The following is a 27,204-nucleotide window of genomic DNA, read 5'->3' on the forward strand; positions in this document are numbered from 1 at the left end:
AACAGCTAAAATAATTTTATAAATCAATCTACAAAATAGCTCCGTTGGATCGCAGAGAAAAACTGGAAGTGCATTTTAATAGTTTTTAAGGGGTGAAAACCATACATATTGAAAGAGTCGAAATATAATTAATTCTTCACGTTACTCTTATTTTATATGGAAAGAAAAGCAATATGAACACACTTCAAAATACAAATATAAGTTGTGCAAGTAATAAACATATTTTCCAGGTAATTTTGATTAATAGACTACACAGTAGCATTCCATTTGTTAATGCTGCAAATCAAAATCAATGAGATTGTAGTAGCTCCTTCCAATGAAAAGCTACCAAACACAACATTATGGGAGCAAAGCAAATTCAAAGATTATATTCTGGTTAAGTCAAGATGAAAACAGAAGAGTTATGCATACACTATGTACTTACAACCCTTTGCTGAACCCAAAAATTTATCCAAATTCATACAACAATTTCACCAGTAAAGGATTTGTAATAAATAGAAAGAGCTACAACCAAAGGCTCCTTTCCTCACTCAATGACAGCAACCAAGCCATTAATCCCAACTAAGACTTCTTTCCTCACTCGTAAAGCACAATATAGCAAAAACCCATTTTAAGATAAAAGAATACAGAAGTTGCAAAAATGAAATTCATATTTTGCCAAATATCTGAAAATTGTCGTGCTCACAACAATCCAGCTTCTATTAGATTTCTTCTCCTTAGGGTCTCATCAACCAATTTGAATGTTTTCTTTACAAGTTTCTGATCCAAGGCAGTTGTCCTATAGATCTTAAATACACGATCAACACGATCTGGTTTGCTACTTTGGAAATATAGCTCTTCAAACTTCTTTTTCACAAACCTGTCACATAAGCTTTAGATAGTAAGATTGGGTGTGCAGATTTAGCAATAAAACTAAGAGGGAAGGATGATAAAACGGATTTGGACATGTAAGCATGTTTAAGCGAATTCTGTGAGCATGTATTCAGCTGTTCTAAACCGACCTTGAAATAAGCATCCATTACTCCAAAAGCCATAACACAGTAACCACCAAACCATGCCCTCATAGTTGGTACTGTGCAATTACCCTTATTCACTAGTCTATCTTAAGTGACTGCAAACTCAACAGAGTCTATTTGTGCCTATTATTTACCCCAATCCGTCATCCTCTCGCTATTCTCTTTTCTTTTCTATGACAGCTCAAACACAGTTATTTTCATGCCACCACATGCATGAAAAAAAAACATGCCACCTCTCTTTGCAGTACAGGAGTCAATAGATTCAGTACTACAATCTCGAGCCGTTTATCACTTTGTTTAGCACACTTTGCTTTTAAAAGACATAACAGAATGTAATGAACTTGTGGTGCTCTAGCTATTTACTTCTGGGGCAAATTCCAGCATGAACATACTGAACCTAATTACTGGCATCACCAGAAGGCAAAAGCAGGTAACTGCATCCATAAGGAGGTTTATCTTCAGACAGGACCTTCCTTGCCATGCCAGCATCCACATTATTACGCCTATACATACCATCTCAACAAGTCATTTATTGCTGTCACACAGCTTTCTATATCAAGCACCTTTCATTAGCATGGCATCTCTCAATCTAATCACATCTGCCTATACTGCCTCATCATGTTCTCTACCAATTTATTCTGAAGCGATGTCACCTATTGCATCAAACTTTTCTCAGTCAATTGGTTTTCTATAACCTACTAATGTCAGCATTCAAACTTTTGCTGCAAATGTGTTATACATTTTAAACAGATGCCCTCTTTGTAAATAAAGACTTCAAATAACCTGCAATCTCTTAGCATAGAGAATAATAGAAAATTCCAATTGATTCTTGGAAAAAAAATACAAGGCTAGGGGTGATTACCATATTCGCTTAATATGGATATGGATATGATGCCAGGCAAATCCAATTTGATTTGCAAAACAATACGAAATATAAAATTATTCAAATCTACATCACAATCTGTATCCAGCTAATAAGACAATTCTTATACAGATACAAATCAGTATATGAAGACAGAGGCAAATCTAAGTCATATCCGACAAGATGTGAAATTCAAAGCGGAACTTATCTAATATTAACCAACCATTTTCACCCCTAAATTATAAGGCAGTGGATAAAAATTATCCAATAGAATGTATAAAACCCACCTCAAACCTCATCTCCACAGCATATTATCTGCAGTGATTTACTATTTTAGATGGAATTCATTATCAAGATTTAAAAGTCTCTTGTTTCTCTAACACTGCTAAAATGGAAAAAGCACTCACTCATATGCATGTTCCACCTCTTGCTTTCCAGATGCCGTGGGCTGGTAATCTTTAAACCATTCACACACACTTAAGGGAACCTGCACAAAATTGATCTCAGAGTTTGCACATATACAAGCTATTGATGGTTGATCAGAAGAACTCACTTTTTGAACCTTCTTCTCAAATATATCAAACTTGTTTAGGAAAAGCATGAATGACGTCTTCTGCTCAAGACAAGTTGGACATATTTAAATACAGCTCACAAGAAAAAGAAGTTGAAGTCCAGAAAGAGAAGGTTCTAGATATAGACCTCAAAGCATGATTGTTTCAAAACCCAGTCAAAGAGTTCCTTTGTCTCCATCATTCTATTCTTTGTCTCATCCTCAAAGAGCATCTGATCATACCTGAACTAACAGAGGTAATAAAAAAAAATGCATGTCGTACAATGCCCACACCAAAGTACAGATAACCTGACTCACACTGAGAAAGACCTCATTTATAGTGTAAAACCAGCACTAAAATGCCCAAATGTAGCAAGTCACAGAAGCAGGGTGTTGACTAATTCATAACAGTTATTTAGTGCTTAAATTTGATATTTTTGTGTAATTGCATCAAACTACAAATGGATGCTAAAAGTCAGAACAGGACGTGATTTTGTAATAATATAGGAACTTAGAAGGTTCTTTCTCATTATATATCTCATTGAAAGATTGAAGTCTTACTCGCTAATGGCAGCGCAAAATATTATAGCTGTAACACCTTCAAATAGATGAATCCATTTTCTTCTCTCATTTCTCTGGCCTCCGACATCATACAGTCTATATACCTCGCCACTTTTTCTATTCTCACCTACAGGACTGCAGGAGGACCATTAATTCTTCATTAGGTGCCAGTAGTACTGCTAAATATTTCTATCAAGTAACATCCAAATAATAGTAGGATACATTAAGCTCTATGCAGAAGCAAGTATTTCAATTTTTTGCAGCAGTAAGAATAAGAATGCATTAAGAGATGAGAAAACAGAAAATCAGATCATAAAAGATTCTTGAACGTGTAGATTTACAACCAAAACTACTGGAGTAGTATACTACATTGTACAGACCATACAATTATAAAAAGGTAGAGTTCAAAAGTAATTGGTCAGTAGAGTGGACAACGATAAACAAATTATATTTAAGTTTAGTTGTGTTTTTGACCTTCCCGAGCTGATAGCTTGACCTTGTATATGTTTAGGTCTACATGGAGAAGGTCGACTATAACGTAAGCAGGAAAATTACTCAAGAAATCTTCAAATAATTACAAAAGATAAACAGGTCATGACAGAACCGCTGCTTAAAAGCTATACTATGCAGTTCACCTGAATTGGATTTCTACAACACCAGTGGTCCGCACTCTTGCATAAAGAACATCCTCCTGTTACATCGAAAAGAGCAGTAATAAGGAATACCCTAAGGAATACCATAACTTCACAAATTACAAGAAAACCTGCTAAGGAAAGCAATGTAAACAAAAAGAAACCTATACTGTTGATAAATTGAAGCATGAAAGTCACAATATTAAGATACATATAAAACAGGAGGAACCAAAGATAATAGTGAATAATTACCAGAACCAAAAAATAGAAGGAATTATATAAAAGGAACAGGAGAAACAAATAACGAACTGAATAGAAAATGGCTGATTGTTCCAGAGTTTCATCTTACATTCATAAGGATATTTCCAACAAAGGTACTAATTTATATGTGGAAACAGTAAGACCTACTACAATAGTAGCTCATTTGCAACAGGACCTATACTAAAAAAGTAAAAATCAATTCCAAGAAATAGAAATGGAAAAATGTAAAATCCTCAGTAGCTTATTGAGCAACTCTTCCCATTTCACATTAATCAACGTGCATCTACTAGAAACAAAAGACTAATTTTTCATATTTCTTCGCTGTAAAGAAAAAAGAAAAAAAAAGGGTTCATCTTACAGTTTAGCAATTAGCACTTCACTGTTACTTTACTATCTAAATACAACATCTTAGAAGAACAACAAGCTGTGTCCATCAAAACAAATTAATTGATCAGAACAATTAACGCGGCAAACATTCTGAGTTAACATGGTCTTATAACATGAGAAAGCCAGTTTGCTCATACTATTGATCAATAATGACCATGCCACAAGCACGGCCCGTGCCACAAAAGAGGAGAAAAAAAAGGAGGAAGACTAGCAGCGCCTCACTCTTTGTCGTCGTTGTCGTCGTCGTCGTCCGGATCCACAACTTAAGTTTTTATTCAAAACCGACCCGACCCGACCAACTCGAGTCATCTTCCTCCTCGAGTCAAGGGCTAGGGAATCCGCATCGAAGCGATCGGCGCCATCATAGACAACCTTGGGCTCGCTTGCGATGGGCGACGATGAGGTCGGGGGCGATGGCGAGCGGCAACAACAACGAAGAGTAAAGCGCTGTTAGGAAGGGTGTCGTGCGGCATCCCTCGTACCATGTGCCGCTACGCCGCCGGCATGACTATTGTTACTATTGATTAAATGACCAGAGCAATCGACACAAAAATACAACATGATCTCAGAGTAGAGTACTGTTTAACAGCAGAAATAGACCTTTGTTGGCACATAATCTACTTCACATAACCGCTCCAAATTCTCCATGAAATATTGAGCACAGTCAGGCACTTGTAGTAGATTTCCACAAGAACAGGTCTCCTGCAAATGGATTTCAAGTTAGATATTGCATATTATTGTTCTGTCTTATGAGTTAGTGAAATAATCATGAATAACCAAATATTAACACAAAATATTTGGGGGTCTACTTATAAAAAAGTGTACCTGAATGGCTGCATCATGCCATAACTTTTTTATCTCCTGTGCAATCTCTTTGGTAAGCAATGGATAATCTAGCCTGCTTCCAATTTCTGAAAGTTTTTCTCCTACCTCCTGAAGTCAGAATTATAAAACTCGACATGACATAAAACAGAAAGAGGTGCATGCAACTTGAAGATTATTACAATTATTAAGCACTCAACTCCTCTTTCTAGAGAAGCGTCCTTTTGTTAATGCATATAGCAAGAAAAACTGCAAAGGGCAATGCATAACTCTGAAAACGGAGAAAAGAAATGAAGGATCTTTCAGCACACTTTAAGATTTTTCAAGAAAAAAAAAGATTTCTGTGAGGGCATTTAATTATTTAGTGTTAAGCTAAAAGGAATTTATGGCCTAAAAATTGTTAGATGAATTATATGCTACTGAAATAGGAAATTGTGCATATTGGCAGTGGCTCCTTATCCAGGTGATGTATTAGCAAAAAGAAGCTGAAGTTCTAAGGGGCAAAATCTTCTTATGGAAGAAACACAATTTCAGCATTACTTTATCAAATGGGATCAGATGCAAGAATGCAATGTGTTGTTCAATCATTTTATTAAACCGCAATGGAGATGTACATATTTGCCATTTCCTATAATTTTATGAAGGAACAATATACATAGATTAGGAATATGCAAACCTTGTTATCAGGGGAGATAACATACTTCGAGGAACTTGATTCATTTTGTGCCAATTCCTTTGCTCCATCATACAATATCTGTTTATATTGGATGATTCAGCATTGGGCAAGAGGAAGCATATTGACAATCTTAATAAAGGGAATTGACTCTTCCAAGCTCCTGACTCTAAGAAATCCTCACTATTTAAATAAGAGAAACAACAGACACACCCTTTTCAGTAGTGCATACTTTAATTGTCTGATACACATTAGCATGGATAACTGGTGTATAACTTCTAAGCTCCGCCTCATCAAAGCCAGTTTGGAAGAGAAGCTTTATCTGCAAATAAATCAAGTAGAAATGCCAGGAATGTTTATGCCAGTATTATTATGAATCAGCAAATAATTTGATGAAATTATTCACTTCACCTGCTTAAAGATTGTGGATTTTCCCGATTCACCCGCACCTTCCAACCAACAAAACAATCAGAATCAGAATAGACAAGAACAGCCAAGATAGCATGCCTTTACTAGTTCAGATATGTTAATTTATTAACTATTCTAAAAGTTTAAGCTAATAGAGAACTATGGTTTTATCATTTTATACTCTAACAAGATCGAAAAAGAGAAATAGACAAACATGATTCTGTGGAAAAATTATGTCAAAATTCAGTTTATCCATCTTATTCCAACATTCATTACAGTTTCCAAACAACTGATGCCTCCAACAATGAAAGCTCAAGAATTGCATAATTCAATATAATGCTCAGAGAAATTGCAACTTTAATTCCCCGATGTATTATAACTTACTGGAGCAATGACCAACATTACGAAGACATCTGGAGCAGGAAAATTGGCAAGAAATATTGGCTTTAAGTCTCCAGAAGAAATAACGCAGAGAATTAGGAAAATTGTAAGAAATACTGGTGGCTTGTAACTGTTCAGAAGAACAACACAGAATTGGAAAAATGGCCAGAAACATGTTTCAATGTAGTTAATAAATTCATTTAAGAGAGTAAAAAACAGAGTTAGGATAAAAATCAAGTTGCTTTTGCTTCAGATTCTTGTTAATCATTTCATATTACATATGAGAAAATTCACCAGTATTGTCATTAAAATGACATATTATGTGTGCTATCCACAGATTCATGATAAAGCTTACCAAGAAGTAGAAGTTTATGGATGTGTTGTTCAGCCTTTGTTTCTTGAGCAATTCTCCGTTCAATTTCTGCCGCCTGCTCAGACAAAATAGAGGTAAGAAAGCATTTTAGGACCAATTCTCAACGTCATCAGATTATCAGACCATACGAAATGCATAAAATTGAGTTTTCAAGTAACAAACAGAGATCAACTTCATGGTGAGCATAATCTCAGAGGTGAAGTACCTCACCTGCGCATTTTCTTCAGCATCAGCCTTGTTGATAGATTGCGGTCTGCTGCAGAAAGAGCCCATGCTTTCCAGCAAAATGACAAGCATTGATATCACAAGACAAATGCCTTGTTGGATCTCCGACTTGAGCTTCTAATGTATGACATTTTAACAAGAATCTTGACACTACCTATTGACAAACTATGATAGATTAGGCTGCATGCAGTGTTTTTTTTTTCAGATTGCTGAAAAGCATAACAGTAAAGAAAACAATCATAACAATGACAACTAAAAGTGAAAGTACCTATCGTCTCGGGTTGTGTTGATTAGATATTAGCATTACTCATATCCATATCCATGTTCTCTTTCCATATGTAGGTTTGGGTACAGATATTAATTGTTATTGAACCACATTTACATATTCCGATACAAATAGTATATTAATAGAACAAACATAGCTAGGGGTAAAAATGGATCGAATATGGAACGGATAGTGCTCAACCCTGATCCGGATCCATTAACGGATAGCAAAAATTAAAATTATATCCTAAGAAAACGGATATGGATAATTTTCAGATACGGATCAGATAGCTTTTGAATAAGGATCGAATCTTAAACAGAAACATATCAGATCTTAAAAAATTAAGTATCAGATCTTAAAAAAATAAGTATCAGATCTTAAACAAATATATATCGGATCTTAAACAGATTATGGCCCTCCATTTTTCAATCATCTTTGCTCCTAATACTTGCATTTCTTCATGACTCATTTTTGCAATCTATTATCAAATTAAAAGACTAATTTGCAATCTGATTGTTAGCATATCTAGAAACTCTCCCCTACTATTATCAAAAGAACACATCACACACTTTTGCAGTGCAAGGATCAAATTATCCACAACCAATTTTGGACTTCCAAGAACTTTGAGTCAACCAAACTATTTTAAAAGGAAGTTCTGCTTGAAAACTTGTATATAGGCTTAACAACAACACTTGCATAAAAAACAAACCTTAACACTTAGGTACCAAATAAGGGGATTAAACATAGAATTCAGTACATTCATTGCAACACCCAGATCGATCACAACAAGTCCTCACTACTTAAGCTACAAGCAAATGGACCAGGAGCTTCTTCTTCTTCTACGTCTAACTCCATTTTAAAATTTTGAACTCAAACAAGCACCTCTCAAATTTTCAGTCTTGCAGCCAAACCTAACAAGAGAGATCTACTGCATGAGCAAGCTTCGGATGATGAATCAGATCAACAACTACCTCAACATTAGCCAAAAAGAAAGAAAAGAATAAAGAACTTAACAAGATTTTACACTTGGAAGTTCAACCATAACAATTACATTTTGTATTATGAATCAGACTGACGATGACCAAAAAATGAGATTGGTGAATAATTGCAGCATTACTGTGAATTGGTGAATAAATAGATGAATAATTACTCGAGGAGGGAGGACCGGAAGAGGCAGAACTTGGTGACAGCGAGCTCGAGGAGGGAGGACCGGAGGAGGCGGAGCTTGATGACCGCGAGGTCGAGAGGGGATCAAGGAGGGAGGACCGGAGGAAGCGAGGTTGGTGACGCCGCGACCGGAGAGGTGATGGCGTCCGGTGATCGGTGATCGGTGATGGCGAGAAGAGATTTTAGAGTTTGGGATGGAGGCGGCTACGGGCTATCGATTGGGATTTGGGAGAGATGGAGAGGGTAGGGTTAGGGTGTTTTAGAAATTTAGATGAGTTGGGTTTTTATATAGGGTTAGCGTGTTTAGAAATTTAGATGAGTTGCCATTTTATATTAGGGTCAGAGTGTTTAGAAATTTAGATGAGTTAGTTTTATATAAGCGGATTAATCGTTATCTAAATCTAAATTTAAATATTTGGTAAATAATTATATGTAAGATTGAAAGGGATGATGAGGAAGATCGAGGAGCTGAGAGAGAACGTTAGAAGAAATTATGTATAGCTAGATGAGCACCCATCTCCTATCAGGGCCGGAGCAAGGTTCAAACCCAACCACGATATCGACATTCACAGGCGCACCATTTGTTAGAATTTTCCAAATTTTAACGTGGAGATTCGGTTGATTGGCTCTACTATGCTGGATAATTTTTCATCTTCTAAGATACATATGAGGACCAAAAAGTTCTCGCATTCTTCCACCTTGAGGATGCGACGCTACGGTGATTTCGGTCGGGTACCACGCATAGGCCGATCAAAATGTGGGCAGAGTTTCACGGTTTGGATTGTCGGGTTATGGAGACTCTCATGTCATTTTGACGAAGACGATTGAGAAGATAATATTGAGAGCTTATCAAGAAGAATTTGAGCGAGTGTCGAGTCGATGCACACCACCATGGTCGAATATTTAGCTCAAATATATCTTTATTGCTGGTTTGCGGGAGGATATTCAAGCCGACGAATGAGCACTATGACCTATGGATATGGGGCAAAATGTTGCTCTGCTCACGAAGGGCAAACATCAAGTACTTAGAGGACACGAGAGGCAATCATGGAGCAGCAAGCCATAGCCAAAACCAATGCATGCACCCAGCGGCTCGGTTTACCTGTCTCGAGCTCTTGCAGGTGCAACGGGACAGTGACCACCATTTTTGCACTTCCACTGATGTGAAGATAGCTCCTAGGCCTCTTATGCGTACTCTAACATCTGCCTATGTGGAGGAGCGAAGGACCAAAGGGTTATACTTCATGTGAGACGAAAAGTTCACCTCGGGGCACCCGGTTCGGTGATGCTTATCGATAATAAGGTTGAGGAGGATGTACATAAGGATGAGGTCGTTGTTGGTGATGAGCATAAGGATGAGCAGCAACTAGTGGCCAAGGAGGAGACTAATTCAAAGGAGATATGGGTGGGCATCCCACTGCATGCCTACTCCGGAACTGCTACACCGTCCAAGACCTTATAGATGGACAGCATCATTAGAAAGCATATAGTGCTTCCTCATTGACATGGGGAGTACGCATAACTTCTTAGATGAGCGGCCGATTTGGAAGATCATGCTCCAAACCAATAGTAGGATTTAATGTCATTGTTGGCGATGGAACAATGCTTTGAGTTGATAATATTTGTAGTGCTATATAGGTGAGTGTGACACCCAACTCTAAACACGTGCATGACACGAGCCCACACGGCACGTGCATAGCATCTGACCATTTGGTTAGATACCAACAATCAAAATAAACCTGTAGCAACATCATAATTTTATCCACAACCTCTAAATTAAGAATAACTCAAGTCTAACACAACAAAGATACAAGTAACTCTACATGGGCCCTACACAGGCCACAACACATCATCAAGAGCTTTTCACAACTATATATCCACAACAGAGATTATACAAAATTATACAAGTACAATGTCACCTGCTAAAATATAAGACAAGGATACAGATACACTTTGGAGGATGTCCACTAGTACATTGGATAAGATAACTCATCTAGTAGAAGACACTAACCACCCTCTACTCCTCACTCACCTAAAAACCTCTAAGGGAGTATCCTGCTCCTCTCGTTCACCTGGGTTTTTGGAAGGGAGAAAACAAGAGAGTCATGAGCAAAAGGCTCAGTGAATAGACCTTACCCCGAATCAGTGAAGCCAAACAGAGAGTAAATCAAGTACTGGATAATATGAATCAGAAAGAGTATCATGTTATGAATGAGTAAATGAATGTGTCATCAATACTACATAAATGAAACATAGATAACATGTCATGTCATAATTGATAAAAATACATAATCCTCGACAATGAATAAATAGGTCACCACGTCATATGATCATCATAACTCTCTATCAAATATGACACATGATGCATGCCGACTATGACAATGCTATGATATCGTATACAATCATATATGATGTATATTGACCACTCAATAATCGGGTATGTCGGATAAAAATGAAATCATATGCATTTCTCAACATCACGATCATCACCGACATCTCGGTATAATAGCATCATACTAGACCACCGTGCACACCAACACCGTGCCGGTCTCAACATCATGCCCGAAGGCTCAGGCATACTCGCCATCCGCAAGGAGTATCTCAAATATAATCATACCCCGCCATCCGCTAGGGTATCAACATCCATCCGCACCAGGGCACCCTCTAGCCGATAGAAATCTCGTGAGGATAACTCGCCACATATGCCCCGGCGAACGGCATGTGTCCGAATGTTCGCTGCGCACACGTACTAACGACCTCGGACGTAAGGCCAACAGGATCGCGACCATGTCGAGCGATCAATCATCCACCAAGCGCGTCCTAACCCTCGCGCCCACTCGGGTATCCTCACGCTTTCTATCAACTATCCTATCAATCACATTTCATGCTTTCCTTTTTAAATGATAAATCATATGCATATATCCAGTACGATAACAAGTCAATGCATAACAGAAATTTAGGTGGAATAGGAATCAAGAGAAAAATGATGCAATGTAGTCTCCAACTATATAGTCAACACATGCATACTCATGCTAGTCTATCACAAGCACACTCATGTTAGAGATCATCTCGGTATAAAATCAGAACAGTATAATCATATCTCATCATCTCTATTTATTATCATCATACTGATATCCAAGATCAACCTAATTATATGCATGATAACAATATGCTCGATTTGTATTCATCTCTAGATAAAGTCATATAATCATCTTTGGAGGCCAAAACATGCATGTACATAATATATAATATATTCTAATTTGAGAAAGGGATCTAAGGGATAAGACTACTCACCCCACGGCAAATACCAAACCACCACTCGTTCACGCTGTTACGATAACGATCAAGCCTCGATAGCTAAGTCCACAGGGTCTTGAACAGGGGGGTTGGGATCTGAAATTATTTGTAACAATTATGTCAGTCTTTTTATTAATTAAAATTAACCCGACAAAAAGACAGTTTCTTGTTGTAAGTATGTACTCTTCATTTCTATATTTGGTTCGTTATTTATTAACCATAATTATATTATTTAATAGTGTATTTAAAATATATTTTATCTGTCTATTATTCTCTTTGATAATTAAGAAAATAAGAATTAAGTTACTGCAAATAATTACGTAAGAATATACGTATATAACCCTAATAATTACTATTACCTACTTAGGATTAAAATAATAATTTATATTGCAGGTATTTTACTAAACATGATATAATTAGAATGATATACTAACTATGATATGATTGTATTTAATTTGTACAACTTAAACACATTAAATTAACTAAGCTAAACTAATTGTGCATATATATATATATATTTTTTTTATAGTCTTTGGGCTCGGCCCAACACCATGCACAACAAGGCGCGCGGGGCCGAGCCTGGCGCTGGCGGCGCGCCGCAAGGGCGGGGGGCGAGCCCGGCACCACTTGCGGGGTGCGGCCGAGGAGAGAAGGGAAGAAGGAGGAGGAGGAGAGGAAGGAGAAAGAGAAGAAGAAGAAGAAGAAGAAAGAAGAAAGAAAAAGGAAGAAGGGGTTGGGCCATGGGGAGGGTGTGCGGCGTGGTGGCCACTCGGCGGCCGGCCTCTCGCCGACGGCTCAATCCTCCGGCGGTTCCGAGAGGAAGCCGACAAGGAGGAAAAGAGAAATAGAGAGAGAGGTGGAGAGAGAGAGAGAGAGAGAAAGAGAGAGGGAGGGAGGGAGGCTCACCCTGCTAGGGGGAGGTGGCGGCGGCGGCGGGTAGAGAGAGAGTGTTTGAGAGAGAGAAGTAGAAAAGGTCAAAGAGAGCTCGAAAGAAAAAGAGAGAGAGAGAGAGGAAGAAAAGGAGAGAGAGGCGGTGGAGAGGAAGGCTGCGGCGGCGGCGGCGGGGGCCCACCGCGCCCCGGGCTCGGCCAGGTTGGCCGGGCCAGCGCTTGGGGCGCGTGGCGCCCATCTCCGTTGCCACTGCATGGCACGACAGCTCGTGCCATGCAGTGCAGAAATCTTAATAATAATATATATATATTTTTTTTTTTAACCTTGGGTTATTACAGTGAGAGTCTAGAAACACACATTTATCATGAACTTGTATTCGATTACACTCCGTGGAACGGATATCGTCTTGGTAACAAAGTGGCTACTGAGCTTAGATCTAGTCACATTCGACTTTAGAGAGTTGTGCCTCACCTTTAGGCACAATGGCAGGAAGGTGCGACTTGATGGCATTCGGTCACACTAGGGAGCTACTTTACGACCAATACTTGGTTTGCCGAGCACCATGGACCCAACTAGCTCCCACTGAGCCTGAGGAGATACATGAGTCAAGTATAACTGATGATTTGACTCATACCTTATAGGAGTTTTCAATCCTCTTTGAGGAGTTGAAGGGGTTACCACCAACGCTTAAGGTAGACCACCACATAGAGATCATGTCGAGCGTCAAACCAGCAAATGTGAGGTCTTACCGCTATCTTCACGTTCAGAAGGAAGAGATCTCTAGATTGATGACAGAGATGCTAGACCATGGGATTATACAGCCCTGTCGGAGTGCATATTCTTCACCCGTGCTGCTAGTAAGGAAGAAAGACGGGAGTTAATGACTCTATATTGACTATCGGACGCTGAACTCCATCACTGTCCAATTATCGGTCCGCATTCCGATAATTGAGGAGTTATTGGATGTGTTGGCGGACGCTTCCTTCTTCAGCAAACTTGACTTGATGGCCGAATATCACCAGATCTGAGTGCACCCTAATAATGTTTACAAAACGACATGTTATGAACCGGACTAATGAGGGATAGGATGGATATTTGGATTGAAGGGAGTTCTTGAAGGTGATGGAAGAAGGTGGAAGAAGATGATATGTGGATAGGGATATTTGCGATTAGAGAAGGGAATAGGATGAAGGAAAGGAAGAGGTCGCTCTTAGAAGAAGTACGGCCGTGACAGGCGAGGAGAAGGATCTAACCAATGTAGGATAGGGGACGATAAGAAGTTAGGGCAAGAAGAGAAGAGGAAGAGGAAGGGAGATAGGTAGATAGATAGATAGATAGATAGATAGATAGATAGATAGATAGATAGATAGATAGATAGATAGATAGATATAGAGAGAGAGAGATAGATAGATATATATATATATATATATATATATATATATATATATATATAGGAGAAAGAAGATAAATTTCATAACATAACCTAACTAGAGTGCATTCCATAATACTCAGAGGTTACCCCTTGGACTCAAACAATAGAAATAAAAGCCCTAAAAACAAAATGTTCTTGTCGCGGCATGTTCGAACCCGCTAGAGGCCGTTCGAACGCGAAATTCTCGTTCTATGTCTTTGCGAACGCGTGCAGGCATTCGAACTGGAACGCATAAATTCCGTTCTCTATTTTTGTGAATGTGTGTAGGCGTTTGCATAGTGCGTTCGAACGTGGTCTCAGGCGTTCGAATGCCCCCCGACAAAATATCTTATTTTCTTCCAAAATAAATTTATTTCTTTCGATACAACTTGATCTAGCTCTAATTGTATCGCGAGGGTCAGCAGAGCGACTACCTTCTAGTATCTAGTGACAAAGCGGCGATAGTACCTTGTCAAACTAAGAAAACCCCACAATTCACAAGCATTTTTTTGGTTTTGCCAATCCACCATGCAATGTATCTTCTCGGGGTCGCCAACCACAATTGTTGAAATCACATGTTCCAAATATTTCACATGCTGCTTTTCTCATAAACACTTTGATTTTTTTACCTTGAGCTCATTTTTTTTAGCAAATTCAGCACATCTCTTAAGTGTGGTAAGTGATCATCCTATGATTTGTTATAGATAATGATATCATCGAAAAACACAAGCACATATCGCCAAAGCAAGGGATGAAAGATATCGTTCATCAAGCCTTAAAATGTTGGTGGTGCATTCGTCAAATCAAACGACATAACTTGGAACTTATAGTGGCTGTCATGAGAAGAAAAAATAAATAATTTTAGGTATTATGATAAATTAGCTCGAGGTGGTTCTTTCTATTTTCCGATGAGATGCACCCGAAAATAAATTATTTGTGCCTTAAATGCATCATCCTCGTATTTTCTCACACGATTACAAAATTTGAAAACTTAAATGTCTACATTAAAATTATGTTGATACTTATGTATATTTAAGCATAATTATAAACCAAATGTGATAGCTAAGATGCAACATATCTAAATCGGATAGATTTAAATAATGTTATCACACAAACACTCTAAAAATACTTTAAATATGGTATCATCTTATCCGACGATAATAATGACTATGAAATGAAAAGAGAAACTATCAATGAATGAAATCATCATTTTAATTGTAAAATATTTGTAAAGTGTTTTATGGCATAACATCGATCATATTATAATAAACCTTAAAATACTTTCTGGTCAACTCCAAATATTATTCTTCATTGCTGCGACTTATTGCTATAAATTTGAAGACCTTCACATGCAATATATATATATATATATATATATTTTGGAAAAAAATCATAGGTTGATAATTTATTAAGCTTCAAATAACTATTACAATTTAATACACAGTATAAAAAGGAGAGGAGATAGAGTGACGTCTAGAAAAGCCCCCACGCATAGCTAAGCATATACCAAACTATAGTAGAGAGAATTATCAAGCTAGTAATAAACTGATAAGCACTCAAGCAAAAAAAAACCAAATAGAAGAAAAAGAATAATGACTCTAAAAACAAGTGTTTGATAGAACATTGTCAGCGCACGCAATATTTGATAAAAGCGCGGATCTTCGAATATCTGGATCTCCACCTGAATCCGACCCGTTAACTTCCCGGCCGTTAAACCCTAAACCCTCCTCCATTCCTCTCCTCCCGCTTCCCGCCTCCTCGCCGCCATGTCTTCACCTCCTCCGCGGATCCGCGACTTCGGCGATTTTGCAAATGTCCACGCCGTACTCCTCGCTGCCTCCGGCATCCCTTCTCCTCTATACCCCAAGCTCTTCCACAAGCTCTCCTCCGAGACCTTCGATGGCGGCGACTTCTTCTCTATCGAGCCCTGCGAGGGCGGGAAGCAGAGACGACTGCTCCTGTCCGCGGAATCTCTCGGCAAGGAGTCCGACATCTTCCTCATCGACCACTCCTGGTCCTTTCGCCTCCCTGATGCCCTCAAACAGGTAACATAATGGCTTAAGAGTTGCGATTAGGATTAGGTCTGAATTAGAAATGGGGTTTGAGTTATCTTCCGTTTCGCAGCTGCGGGAAGTGCCGGGATTGGCTGAGAGGATGGCGGCGCTGATGTGCGTGGATGTTGATACGAAGACTGAGGTCGTGGAGACGGAGTTCGGAGACGAAGGGAAGAGCAACGGTAATGTGTTGGAGGTGCTAGAGAGGGAAGCGAGTAGAGTGAAGGAGAGAGGAAGTGATGCTGCGGCATGGTTGGAGCTTGAGGAGCTCGGTATTGATGATGAAGTGTTGCTGTCTCTGGATCTGTCTACTAGATTTCCGGTTGGTATGATTAGTGTGTTTTGAATTTCTTGTATTTTTATTAAATTTCTAATTTTTTTAATGTGTAACATTTGGAATAAAATGGGACTTCCGTTGTCTTGAAGCGATAAAGCTGTTCCATTGGAATGGCAGCAGTAGGCGGCTTTACATTTAGAGAGTTCAAGACTAATAAAACTCAATCATTTGCTTAGGGGAAGCTTCATATCTATCAGCCAATATATTGTTTGGTGCAATGCTTTTAGTCGTTTTTTTTAAAAACTGTTATCCTGGATATTAGTTCTTCCGCCCATGATTTCTGATATTAATTTTATGGCTGTTGTTTACTAAATTGAATTCTGCCTTTTTGGATTAGAATCTGGTCGCCCTTAATCTCTGGGGAAACAAGCTTCAGGATGCAGATACAGTTGTGCAGGAGATCACAAAGTGTAAAAGGTTAAAAGCACTTTGGTTGAATGAAAACCCAGTTTTGCATAGTCGGTAAGTCCATTTTGTTGTTAACTGCATGATGACAACCTCTAGGGCTTTCTCATTTGGATAAAGTTTAATCTTTTTCTTTTTATCTCCGAAGACATCATGAGCAATGAATATTGTCATTTTGGTTTTGCTGCTCTTCCTGGATTTTCCTTTTCTTTTTCTTTCTCTTGTTATGTTAATACATGGAAGTTGGTAGCAAGGCTGGAGAAGAATGACGCGCAAGTCTCAATTATTGGCGATTTTGACATGAAAATATAGGATGCCGACACTTCATACGTCTGATGACAATCGAAGACTGGATTATTCTCAGATTCTCTTAACTCTGGTTTCCAAATCTGTCCTTTTGTCCTTCCAAGCCAAGGAATCTCATTGGCTTGGGTTAGGTTTTCTAGGTGTCCATAATAATTGCCTTGCCGACCAGTAAAACGTAATGGTACATTCAGGCTAATGCTTAGTGGTGGCTCAAAAACAAAGGCCACCTCAAGATTGACTTGATGCATTTCATCCTTTGAGAGGCAAACAAATCCTTTGCTGTCCTACTTGGTTTGTTATATAAAGAGCTCTCATTAATCGGATTCTGGGCCTTTTGAGTACATATATTCTTCTAGGAATGCTTTTAAACAGTGAAAACGCCTTATATACTTAGTTATTGCTTTGGGGTATCTTTTATAGCATAATCTGACATTTTGATTCTTTTCTAGTGGTGATACTATTGCTAAAGCAATTCTTGATGGTATTCCGGGAATGGAAATCTACAATTCTTGCTTCACTAATCACTTTGATAAGTGGGCATTAGCTTTTTGTGGAGGCATCATAGGATCAGATAGTCCTGATTGTGATGGTGAGAGCTCTCCTTCATTGGAGGACATAATGATTCTCGATCTTTCCAATAGATGTATCCACAAACTACCTGAGGTAAATAGTAGCTGTAACTATTTGTTGCAACATCTTAGTGGTCCCCTTTCTTTTGTTACGTTGACCATGCAATCTCATGCAAGGAATGCTAAGTTCCAAAGATAGCATTGGAATATTTCATGCATCACTCTTATTATAGAGATTTCTGCAACATTATTCTCGAACCAATTGAGCCAGAAAAGTTGGTGACCATTGATACAATTTCAAAATTTTGCAGTCATTTTCTCCTGTTAAAATGCCTTCACTTTCAAATTTGAATCTACGAGGGAATCCATTGGACCAAATTTCTGTTGCTGATCTCCTGAAATTCCTGAGTGGATTTGCCTGTCTGCAAGTCATGGAGGTAAACATAATAAAACAAGTTCCCTTCTTTTGGATGAGAACCAGCATAACATTATATCTTTTTGCAGGTCGACATACCTGGTCCTCTTGGAAATAGTGCACTTAAAATTCTTGAAGATCTGCCTAATCTATCTTCATTAAATGGTGTTAGTGCATCCAATATAATAGAAAGTGGTAAACATGTGATTGATTCTGTGCTTCAACCACGTTTCCCGGAGTGGACACCTTCAGAACCTCTTGCTGACAGGGTCATTGGTGCAATGTGGTTGTATCTGATGACATACAGGCTTGCTGATGAAGAAAAGATTGATGAGACACCTGTTTGGTATGCAATTCCAGTCAAAGTTGTAGAAGAAAATAAAGACAATTTTTAGTATACTTGTAGTTCATCTGATCTTCGATTGTGTAGCGATTTGTGATTTTCTGAAATTTACAGGTATGTCATGGATGAGCTTGGATCAGCTTTGCGTCACAGTGACAATGCAAACTTCAGAGTAGCTCCTTTCCTTTTCATGCCAGAAGGGAATCTGGCTTCTGCTGTAAGGTATTCACCTTCACAGCAAAATATGTTGCTTTACCTGCTGTTATAATACATCGAGATGGATAAATTATAAATATGTTTCTTTTCTTGTAAGTAGTCTGATATCTTTGTACTATCTCTTAACCCTCCTTTGTTGTGAGGAAATGCACCCCGATGGAAATGATCCTACCTTTATTTTTCAGTTTCTTTTTACGTTTATTGGAATGATGCTGAAGAAGCTTTACATTGCAATGAAACTTTTTCATGAAAGATACGTGCCATAGAAACCTGACAATAGTAATTCATCTCTTTATTCATCAAGAAAAGCTACTGCCAATCTGAAAGAAAAAAGTAGAATATGTACTTTTCAAGGAAAAAGTACCTACCCATCAACCTTTAGGACTGAAGGAAGGTTTATGTTCATCAAGAAATGACAGGGTTTTCAAGATTAAACTGTTAGTGCTTGGAGACAAAGGGGTAGCAATAAACCTTTCGTAACTGCATCCCTCCAGGAGATGAGAAAGAAAATAGTAGTTTGGGAATGAAACGGAATGAGGAAAGAACCAATAAATATGTGGGTCTTGGTTTCGTAGCTTTACGTTTAATAGAGTTATATCTTCAACTTTCCTTCAAGGAGTGAGGATACTTAATCTCAGTCTCCAGATTTGGTCTGTGTACTAATTCTCTTTTATTAGCAGACATAAGTTGTTCTTGTTGACAATTTGCTAACCATTCAAATGAAACAATTTCAGTTTCTCAATCTTATGGCCAACTCGGGATGTTCATTATGGAGAAGAATGTACTCGTGATTTCTTGTATAGTATTGGAGAAGAAAAGCAGCGTTCGGCTAGGCTTACAGCTTGGTTTCATACACCAGAAAACTATTTTATTCAGGTATTGTTATTTATTTATTTTTCCTTCATATAATTATTAGACTATCAGTTGTTCACTCTCTTATTTACACACTTTCCCTATAGGAATTCAGGAAATACAAGGGACAACTTGAATCAAAAAGTATCTGTCCTTCCACTAAGAAGATTCCTCAGACCAAAAGTATAATTCCATGTGATGGACGCGCTCTCCGGGTTTTTACTGATATACCACATGTAGAAGAGTTTTTAAGACGCCCTGAATTTGTTCTCAGTAAGCACCATTTCTTCTTTTTCATAGGCATCCTTTCACATAGTGTGCTAGATATTCTCATTCGTTAGATTTCTAATGATGAAACCTTAATCTCCCACAAGTCTGCGTATCACTTGTACATTTTGAAAATTATGCGCATGAACTTACTAATCTAACTTGTTGGAAGTATTTGAGATGGGCTTAAGGAGTCCTATGTGCTGTCTGTTCTAGCATATTTAAGATTGCTGCAATAATTGATTTGTGGATATGTACTTACAGAGTAGGTCGAGATTGTGGGAGTCTGTTTCATCTGTAAGGCATAGATTAGCCAGAGAGCCAAATGAATCTGATCTTAATCTGGTTACAGAGAAATTACTTAAATATGTTGAACTGTCATACTCTTAATCTGCCGACTTTCAAATTTAGAAAGAACTCTAGAAGTTTGATGTTTATTTTTTTTAATTCAGTTAATTTCACAAATGCTAATTAGTGAGACCATGAATTTCGCAAATGCTAGTATCATAGTTTAGTGAAACCATGAATTAAGGGAAACACTATATCAAAATTAAGACTTGAGAAGGTCTGATTTATGCATATCACTATTCTAGGAATATCAATTTAAATTTGTTATCACCTGCTAATTACAATCTTCACTAATATAGTATACAATGCAATGACTGTATCAGAGCTCATTACTATCTTATAAATCATATATTGGTAATAGATCGGTCCAGGAAAATCTTTGAGCATCCCCAGATATTGTTCCTTCCTTGAGATGAGACTCATCTCATTAGAAATGCTATCCAAATATTACGTCTTCATATTTGGTTCATGGTGGAGAATTTGATTGATAGTTAATTGTTTACAATTTGTTCTGTTTCAATAAATTTGTCATCCTATTATCTAGTAAAACATGTGAGAACTGATTGCATTTACCGTTCTGCTTAAGCATTTTGCAAGAAGAGTGCAGCACACTAGTGTTGATTTGTATTCTGTCTACAGCAACTGATCCTAAAGATGCTGACATAATCTGGACAAGTTTGCAAGTTGATTCAGAGATGAAAACTGCACTTGGACTAACTGACCATCAATATACAAATCAATTTCCATTTGAAGCTTGCCTTGTTATGAAGCACCATTTAGCTGAGACCATCCATAAGGTTAGTAATTCTTTTTCAGAGAGTATCTTGAGGCATCTGATTGATTGTATCTTTGTAGATTGACTCATCGATGTGGAAAATCAAAATCTGTTACTTGTTGCAACAAACTTACGTGTACCTTTTCTTTTAGTGGGTTAATTGTCCTTGCGATTGTATTTTCCACTGCATATAGATGCATCTAGGTCCTTGTGCGGGAGCCAGACTCGGGTTGAAGCCACTGTAGGGAGAATGCATGTGAAATAAAGGGAACATATATCCATACATAAGCCATCTTCCCTTTCTCTATCTTCCTTGTGCTCAGTCTGTTGGCCTAGATCACATGAAATTCGCTTGCATGATGATGGTTTATGTGTTGCTGAATGTACACAGACAATGATTCATATAAGTTAAGATGTGAGAAGTAAGTTTGTCTGTGTTTATGTGTAAGTAATTATAGTTGGACTAAAAGTTTGCTTGCTTGCTATTATTGTCGTTATTGTTGTTTAACATGTATGTAACTAAAATTTTCCTTGGCTACCTTCCTAGATCGTATCAATTTACTTGGTAATGCTGTAGGACAGTCGTAGCAGTATGATTAGATTTGGGATCTTTATCTGTAATTGGCTGGAGTTTGTTTGCTAGTTTTTTTTTTCTTTTTTTCCTTTTGCCACTATTCGTGGTATCTAAGCGCCAATTCATCTATTGACAGGCACAAGGCTCTCCCGAATGGCTTCAGCCAACTTATAACCTAGAAACACAGTTGGCACAACTAATTGGCGATTATTTTGTGCGGAAACGAGATGGACTCGACAATTTATGGATATTGAAACCATGGAATATGGCACGAACTATTGATACAACTGTTACTGGTGATTTGCCTGCTATAATCCGACTTATGGAGACTGGTCCGAAGATATGCCAAAAGTACATTGAGCGTCCTTCTTTGTTCCGAGGAAAGAAGTTTGATCTTCGCTACATTGTCTTGGTTCGCAGTATGCATCCTTTGGAGATCTTTCTTTCTGACGTATTTTGGGTATGCTTTGGGATCTCTCAACCATTTGTTTAAAGATAATATTCTCCCGCCGCTATTGATATCTTTTAGTTTTACAATTCTGATCCGTCTTGATTGCTTGTAGGTTAGGTTAGCAAACAACACATACACGTTGGATAAGAGCAGCTTTTTCGATTATGAAACTCATTTTACTGTGATGGTAAGTGTACTATTATTATGGTGTGAACACCTAAAATTAAAGTAATTAACCTATTATCTAGTAGAATGGCTGCACAAAAGAGTGAAGGGTATTATCTTCCATAAATTACAGTTGTAGTTTGTGTTGTAGACTGCATATTGCTGAATAGTCACCTTGGAAGATTTACAAAATTTTGGAAATCTCAAAATATTCTATTTATATCTTTGGTGCTTATGCTTAAGTTTATTACTGTATTTGTTATGTAGAATAAAATCTGTACATCACTACATTCAGCAGTGTACTCAGAATCTTTCAATTATGTCTTTCAGAATTATATCGGAAAAATGAATCATATGAACACACCAGAGTTTGTCAAAGAGTTTGAAGAGGAGCATCAAGGTTTTATATATCTCAGACTTTGTCGTGGCTTTAATATCATAGACTATTATTAAGTTTCTTATATGGTCATGCTAATGTTTTGTAGTCAAATGGCTGGACATCCATCAACGTATACGGGATATGATCCATTGTGTATTTGAGTCAGCTGCAGCAGTCCATCCTGAGATGCACAGTCCATTTTCTAGGGCCATGTACGGGATAGATGTTATGCTTGATAATCAGTTTATGCCAAAAATCTTGGAGGTATCCTTTTGACCTTCCCTTTTCAGTTGCCTTATATAACCTTTTAGCTATTTGGCTGGGATGTGGTCCTAAAGTGAATGCACTAATTAAATACCAAAAAACCTGACCTGCTATCTTTGGTTTGAATCCTACATATAGTGACTGATAACTTCTTTGACGAGTTCCATATCTTGCATAATAGACATGCATCACTGCATAATGCCTAATTGAATTAGTATGGTACTATGCCGGACTAAAAGTCTGACAACCTGTTGCCATTCCCTTCTCCATTATTAGCTGATAGACCATGCACCTCCAATGTTAGCTGATAGATCATGCACTCCAATGTTAGCTGATAGACCATGTGCTCCAATATTATCTTTCCTTTTTTCAATTTCGTTCAACCCTCATTATCTTCATTTTCATCCCAAATTCTAGTGCAGTTTATGATTTAGCATATCATTTGAACCTCTAACAATAGTAGGAGTGGCACCATAAGTGCGCAAAATGATTGAAAAGAACCAAGATCAAAAGCAGCCTATGTTGGGAAGGCACCTGAATGTTGGTTGAATGGTCCAAGTTAACCAACAAAACCAGTTGAGGATCTAGGCTAAAGTGAATATAAATTGTGCAAAGTTGTCTTTCAGGCTATTTGTTTGCAGAGATAGTGAGAGAATCCATAAAATTGACAGTCAGTTTGAAAGGTTCGCTATGATTGTGATTAATTTGTATTCTGATTGGGTCCCTAAATCTTTGAAGATATGGACAAAGGTAACAGGATTCAAACAAAGACTTGTGTGCTGATAACTTCATTGTTCCACTCTTGTATGCAGGTAACATATTGTCCTGACTGTGGAAGAGCATGCAAATATGACACAAAAGCTATTGTGGGAAGCCAGGGTGTAATAAAAGGCCATGATTTTTTCAATACAATGTTTGGGTGCCTCTTCCTCAACGAGTCGACAAACGTAACACCATTGTGATTTAGTTAATTGTGAATGTTTCTATAAAGCCTTCCCTTTGTAATTTGTTGCAAAAAGGGTTGGTTTGGTGGAATAGTGTTGAATGTCGTTAAATTGTTGTTCAATTATATAAATTTTGTACCAAATTAACAACTTTGTAGAGGACTTTAGATTCCTTTTTTTTGTGAGAAAATACTTTCGTGAGAGGCAATTATGTTTTTGACTATACAAGTTAGTTATTTGAACGCCTGAATAATAAACCTATTATATAATTTGTTGTTTCGAAATGAAGCTAAGCCTCCCGGCCTGTGTTCTGAAAAAGAGGGAAAAAAAATCTTTAAATTGTTGTGGTTCTAGGACTTCGTTTAGGGTAAGTTGAATAGTAATAAAATTTATTTAAAATTTTTGGATGTTTGGTTAGTCTTTATATATATGGAAAAACGGCCTTTATTGATTATCGATCATTGAAATTTGTTTTCATTTAGGTTTGAGGAATCTTTCGTCGTTTCTCTCCTTTCTTTAGCAACCGGCCATATTTAGAAGCTTCTTTCACCTCCCTTATTTAGTTACAAGCATTAATTCATCTATCATACCATAATTATTTTTTAGAATTATAACAATGTATTTTACGTCCATCTTGCTACGACTTTTGATCATTATTTTGTACCTAATTTTTGATCTACTCATTTGATCAATATGATTCTAGTTACTTTATATTTATAACTCATAGAGGAACAACATATTCAGATCACATATCAATCCAACGATTAGATCGATTCTAATTTTCTTCGCAAGTTTTATATTAATTTCTGTTCAAATTATTAAATTGGATAGAAACTTTCACTTAGGACCGGATCATAAATCTATATTTTGCTCCGCATTTCTTCTTAATAAAGGAGAAGAAAAAAGAAATTCTTTCAAAGCCTGTTTTATGAGCTTTCCTCGTAGTATTATTCTGCCGCCAATTGCGTCCTAATATTCTCTCGTCTTGAAGTTTTGATTACTTCGTCCCAGCACTCTCCACTGATGGTAAACGCAACACCAACAGAGACCCATGACACCCTTCTCCTTCAGGAAGTCAGCTTGCGGTGTTCATCTCTTCGACCTCATCAAAGCCCAACGAGCATCGGCTTTAAATCCACCAGTTCTTCGCTCCCCAAAGGCGGTCTTCGACGCCTACGCCTCCCTCCTCCGCCGATGCGCTACAGAAGGGTCCGTCGTAGAACTACGCCGAATCCACCTTCAGATGAAGAGGTCTGGCTTCCCTCATCTCGCCCTCGGCAACAAACTGATCGATGCTTATCTGAAGTGTGGAGCCGTAGATGACGCCCGCGAGATGTTTGATGAAATGCCCAAGCCCCATATCGTTTCGTGGAACTCTCTGATATCATCTTATATTCGTTGCGGGAGGAGTAAAGAAGCCATCTTTTTGTACAAGAGAATGGTCGCGGAGCGCGTTCTCGCTGATGAATTCACGTTTTCGAGTATTTTTAGAGCGTTCTCTTGCTTGGGTCTTGTGGCGGAAGGCAGGGGAGCTCATGGGAGGCTTGTGGTTTTGGGGCTGCAGGATAGAGATGCCTTTGTTGGCAGTGCAATTGTTGATATGTATGCAAAATTTGGGAGACTGAAGGAGGCTCGTGCTGTCTATGATAGGATTTGTGATAAAGATGTCGTCTTGGTGACAGCTTTAATCGTGGGTTACTCCCATAATGGGGAAGATGATGCGGCAATCCAGCTCTTTGGAGATACCATCAATCAAGGTATTAAACTAAATGAGTTCACATCTGCTAGCGTTCTGATTGCATGCGGAAACTCAAGGGAATTGATGAAAGGGAAGTTGATCCATGGATTTATAGTGAAATCCGGATTAGAGTCTGGGAGTTCTTCACACTCTTCACTTCTTAGTATGTATTCTAAGTGTGGTATGGTCGATGACTCGTTGAAGGTCTTTGAACGGATAGTAAATCCTGAAATTGTAACTTACACGGCTGTTATTGGATGTTTAATCTGCAATCACAGAGAAGAGCTCGCTTTCTCAATGCTTAGGGACATGATTCGTGATGCTGTCGGCATTAATGCATTCACTTTGTCGACCGCTCTTCGAGGGTGTTCATCCCTTGCATTGATTGAACAAGGGAGGGTAATCCATGCCTATGCTGCAAAAGCTGGATTAAATAACAATAGGTATGTGGGTGCAGCTCTTATTGGTACATATGGAAAATGTGGACGTGTTGGAATGGCTAGGTTGGTTTTTGATAGTTTGCCAGGACTTGATTTGGTTTCGCTGAACACCATGATCTATGCTTATGCCCAAAACGGGCATGGTCTGGAAGCCATCATGTTATTCTATCAGATGGAGGACACAGGATTAGAACCAAATGATGCAACGTTCACTGCGGTTCTTTCTGCGTGTAGTAACGCAGGGTTACTTGAAGAGGGCCGCAGAGTATTTTCTCGTCTTTCCAATAGTTATACATTTGGACCATCTCATGACCATTATGCCTGCATGGTCGACCTCCTTGGACGTGCTGGAAGATTGGAAGAGGCCGAAGAATTGATACACAAGACATCTAACCCAGATAAAGTTTTGTGGAGGACACTGCTCAGTGCATGCAAGATACATGGTAACCTAGAGATGGCAAAAAAGGCTGCAAGAAAACTACTCGAGCTTGATCCGGCCGACGATGGAACTTATATTCTGTTATCAAATATTTATGCATCTTTAGGTCAATGGAATGAGGTTATACGCATGAAATGTACGATGAGAGGAATGGTGGTGAAGAAAGATCCAGCTATGACATGGATTGAGGTGAATAGAGAGGTACACACATTCATGGCAGGAGATAACTCTCACTCAAAGGCGACAGCAATCTACAAGGAATTGGATGAATTAATTGAGAGGACCAAAGAGGTAGGTTATTCTCCAGATACAAGGTATGTACTGCAAGAATTGTTGGATGAGTCGGAAAAGGAAAGATCCTTATATTACCACAGTGAGAAGTTGGCTGTTGCTTTTGGTATCCTATGCAGTAAAGGCAAGGAAACCACATGTATCACAGTTTTCAAAAATCTAAGGGTTTGTGGTGATTGCCATTCATGGATGAAGTTTGTATCTCAGGTGGTAGGAAAGGAGATTATTGCTAGAGATGCCAAGAGGTTTCATCATTTTAAAGATGGTCTTTGTTCATGTAAAGACTACTGGTGATAACTGAAAGGTTAACATTGTCGATTCATTTCATGGTGCCACTTTTCTCTCGAAGTCGAGTATTTTGGCGATTATATTGCAGACTGTTGCCAAATGGATCAAGCTTGTAAATAATAAGGATAAGTTTACCCATTATTGAAATGGAAAATGTGATAC

The 27,204-nt window shown here is 38.2% G+C and overlaps 3 protein-coding genes across 8 annotated transcripts; 2 read left to right on the forward strand and 1 right to left on the reverse strand.

The window, feature by feature from the left end:
* Positions 1–389: 389 nt before the first annotated feature.
* LOC140791526 (guanine nucleotide-binding protein alpha-1 subunit) lies at positions 390–8,924 on the reverse strand. Of its 5 annotated transcripts, XM_073142162.1 has the most exons (15): positions 8,567–8,884; positions 7,137–7,305; positions 6,909–6,981; positions 6,176–6,213; positions 5,997–6,086; positions 5,768–5,845; positions 5,095–5,202; positions 4,870–4,971; positions 3,625–3,680; positions 2,990–3,124; positions 2,578–2,671; positions 2,432–2,491; positions 2,286–2,365; positions 2,166–2,193; positions 390–859 (listed from the first exon to the last, which is right to left on the reverse strand). In XM_073142162.1, exons 2-14 carry the CDS (start codon positions 7,221–7,223, stop codon positions 2,190–2,192), a joined length of 1,005 nt encoding a protein of 334 aa, XP_072998263.1. In that variant the 5' UTR covers positions 7,224–7,305; positions 8,567–8,884; the 3' UTR covers positions 390–859; positions 2,166–2,189. The 5 variants fall into 5 exon arrangements, with proteins under 5 accessions (XP_072998263.1, XP_072998254.1, XP_072998270.1 ...); XM_073142153.1 differs by lacking the exon at positions 2,166–2,193 and having other exon boundaries at positions 8,567–8,924; XM_073142169.1 differs by lacking the exon at positions 2,166–2,193 and having other exon boundaries at positions 5,978–6,086.
* A 6,997-nt stretch (positions 8,925–15,921) lies between these two features.
* On the forward strand, positions 15,922–24,054 carry LOC140780557 (uncharacterized). Of its 2 annotated transcripts, XM_073126189.1 has the most exons (15): positions 15,922–16,227; positions 16,307–16,558; positions 16,911–17,035; positions 17,734–17,947; positions 18,165–18,290; positions 18,358–18,614; positions 18,726–18,833; positions 19,562–19,703; positions 19,787–19,952; positions 20,934–21,091; positions 21,780–22,103; positions 22,207–22,281; positions 22,590–22,659; positions 22,745–22,902; positions 23,715–24,054. In XM_073126189.1, exons 1-15 carry the CDS (start codon positions 15,949–15,951, stop codon positions 23,862–23,864), a joined length of 2,604 nt encoding a protein of 867 aa, XP_072982290.1. In that variant the 5' UTR covers positions 15,922–15,948; the 3' UTR covers positions 23,865–24,054. The 2 variants fall into 2 exon arrangements, with proteins under 2 accessions (XP_072982290.1, XP_072982291.1); XM_073126190.1 differs by lacking the exon at positions 15,922–16,227 and having other exon boundaries at positions 16,329–16,562.
* Positions 24,055–24,713: 659 nt separating this feature from the next.
* On the forward strand, positions 24,714–27,189 carry LOC140795085 (pentatricopeptide repeat-containing protein At5g65570). The gene has a single exon (XM_073147460.1). The coding sequence runs from the start codon at positions 24,898–24,900 to the stop codon at positions 27,046–27,048; it is 2,151 nt and encodes a 716-aa protein (XP_073003561.1). The 5' UTR covers positions 24,714–24,897; the 3' UTR covers positions 27,049–27,189.
* The last annotated feature ends 15 nt before the right edge of the window (positions 27,190–27,204 follow it).

The sequence above is a fragment of the Typha latifolia genome, chromosome 1, assembly GCF_019914945.1.
Source record: "Typha latifolia isolate L0001 chromosome 1, TyphaL0001v2, whole genome shotgun sequence".
NCBI classification, from domain to species: Eukaryota; Viridiplantae; Streptophyta; class Magnoliopsida; order Poales; family Typhaceae; genus Typha; species Typha latifolia.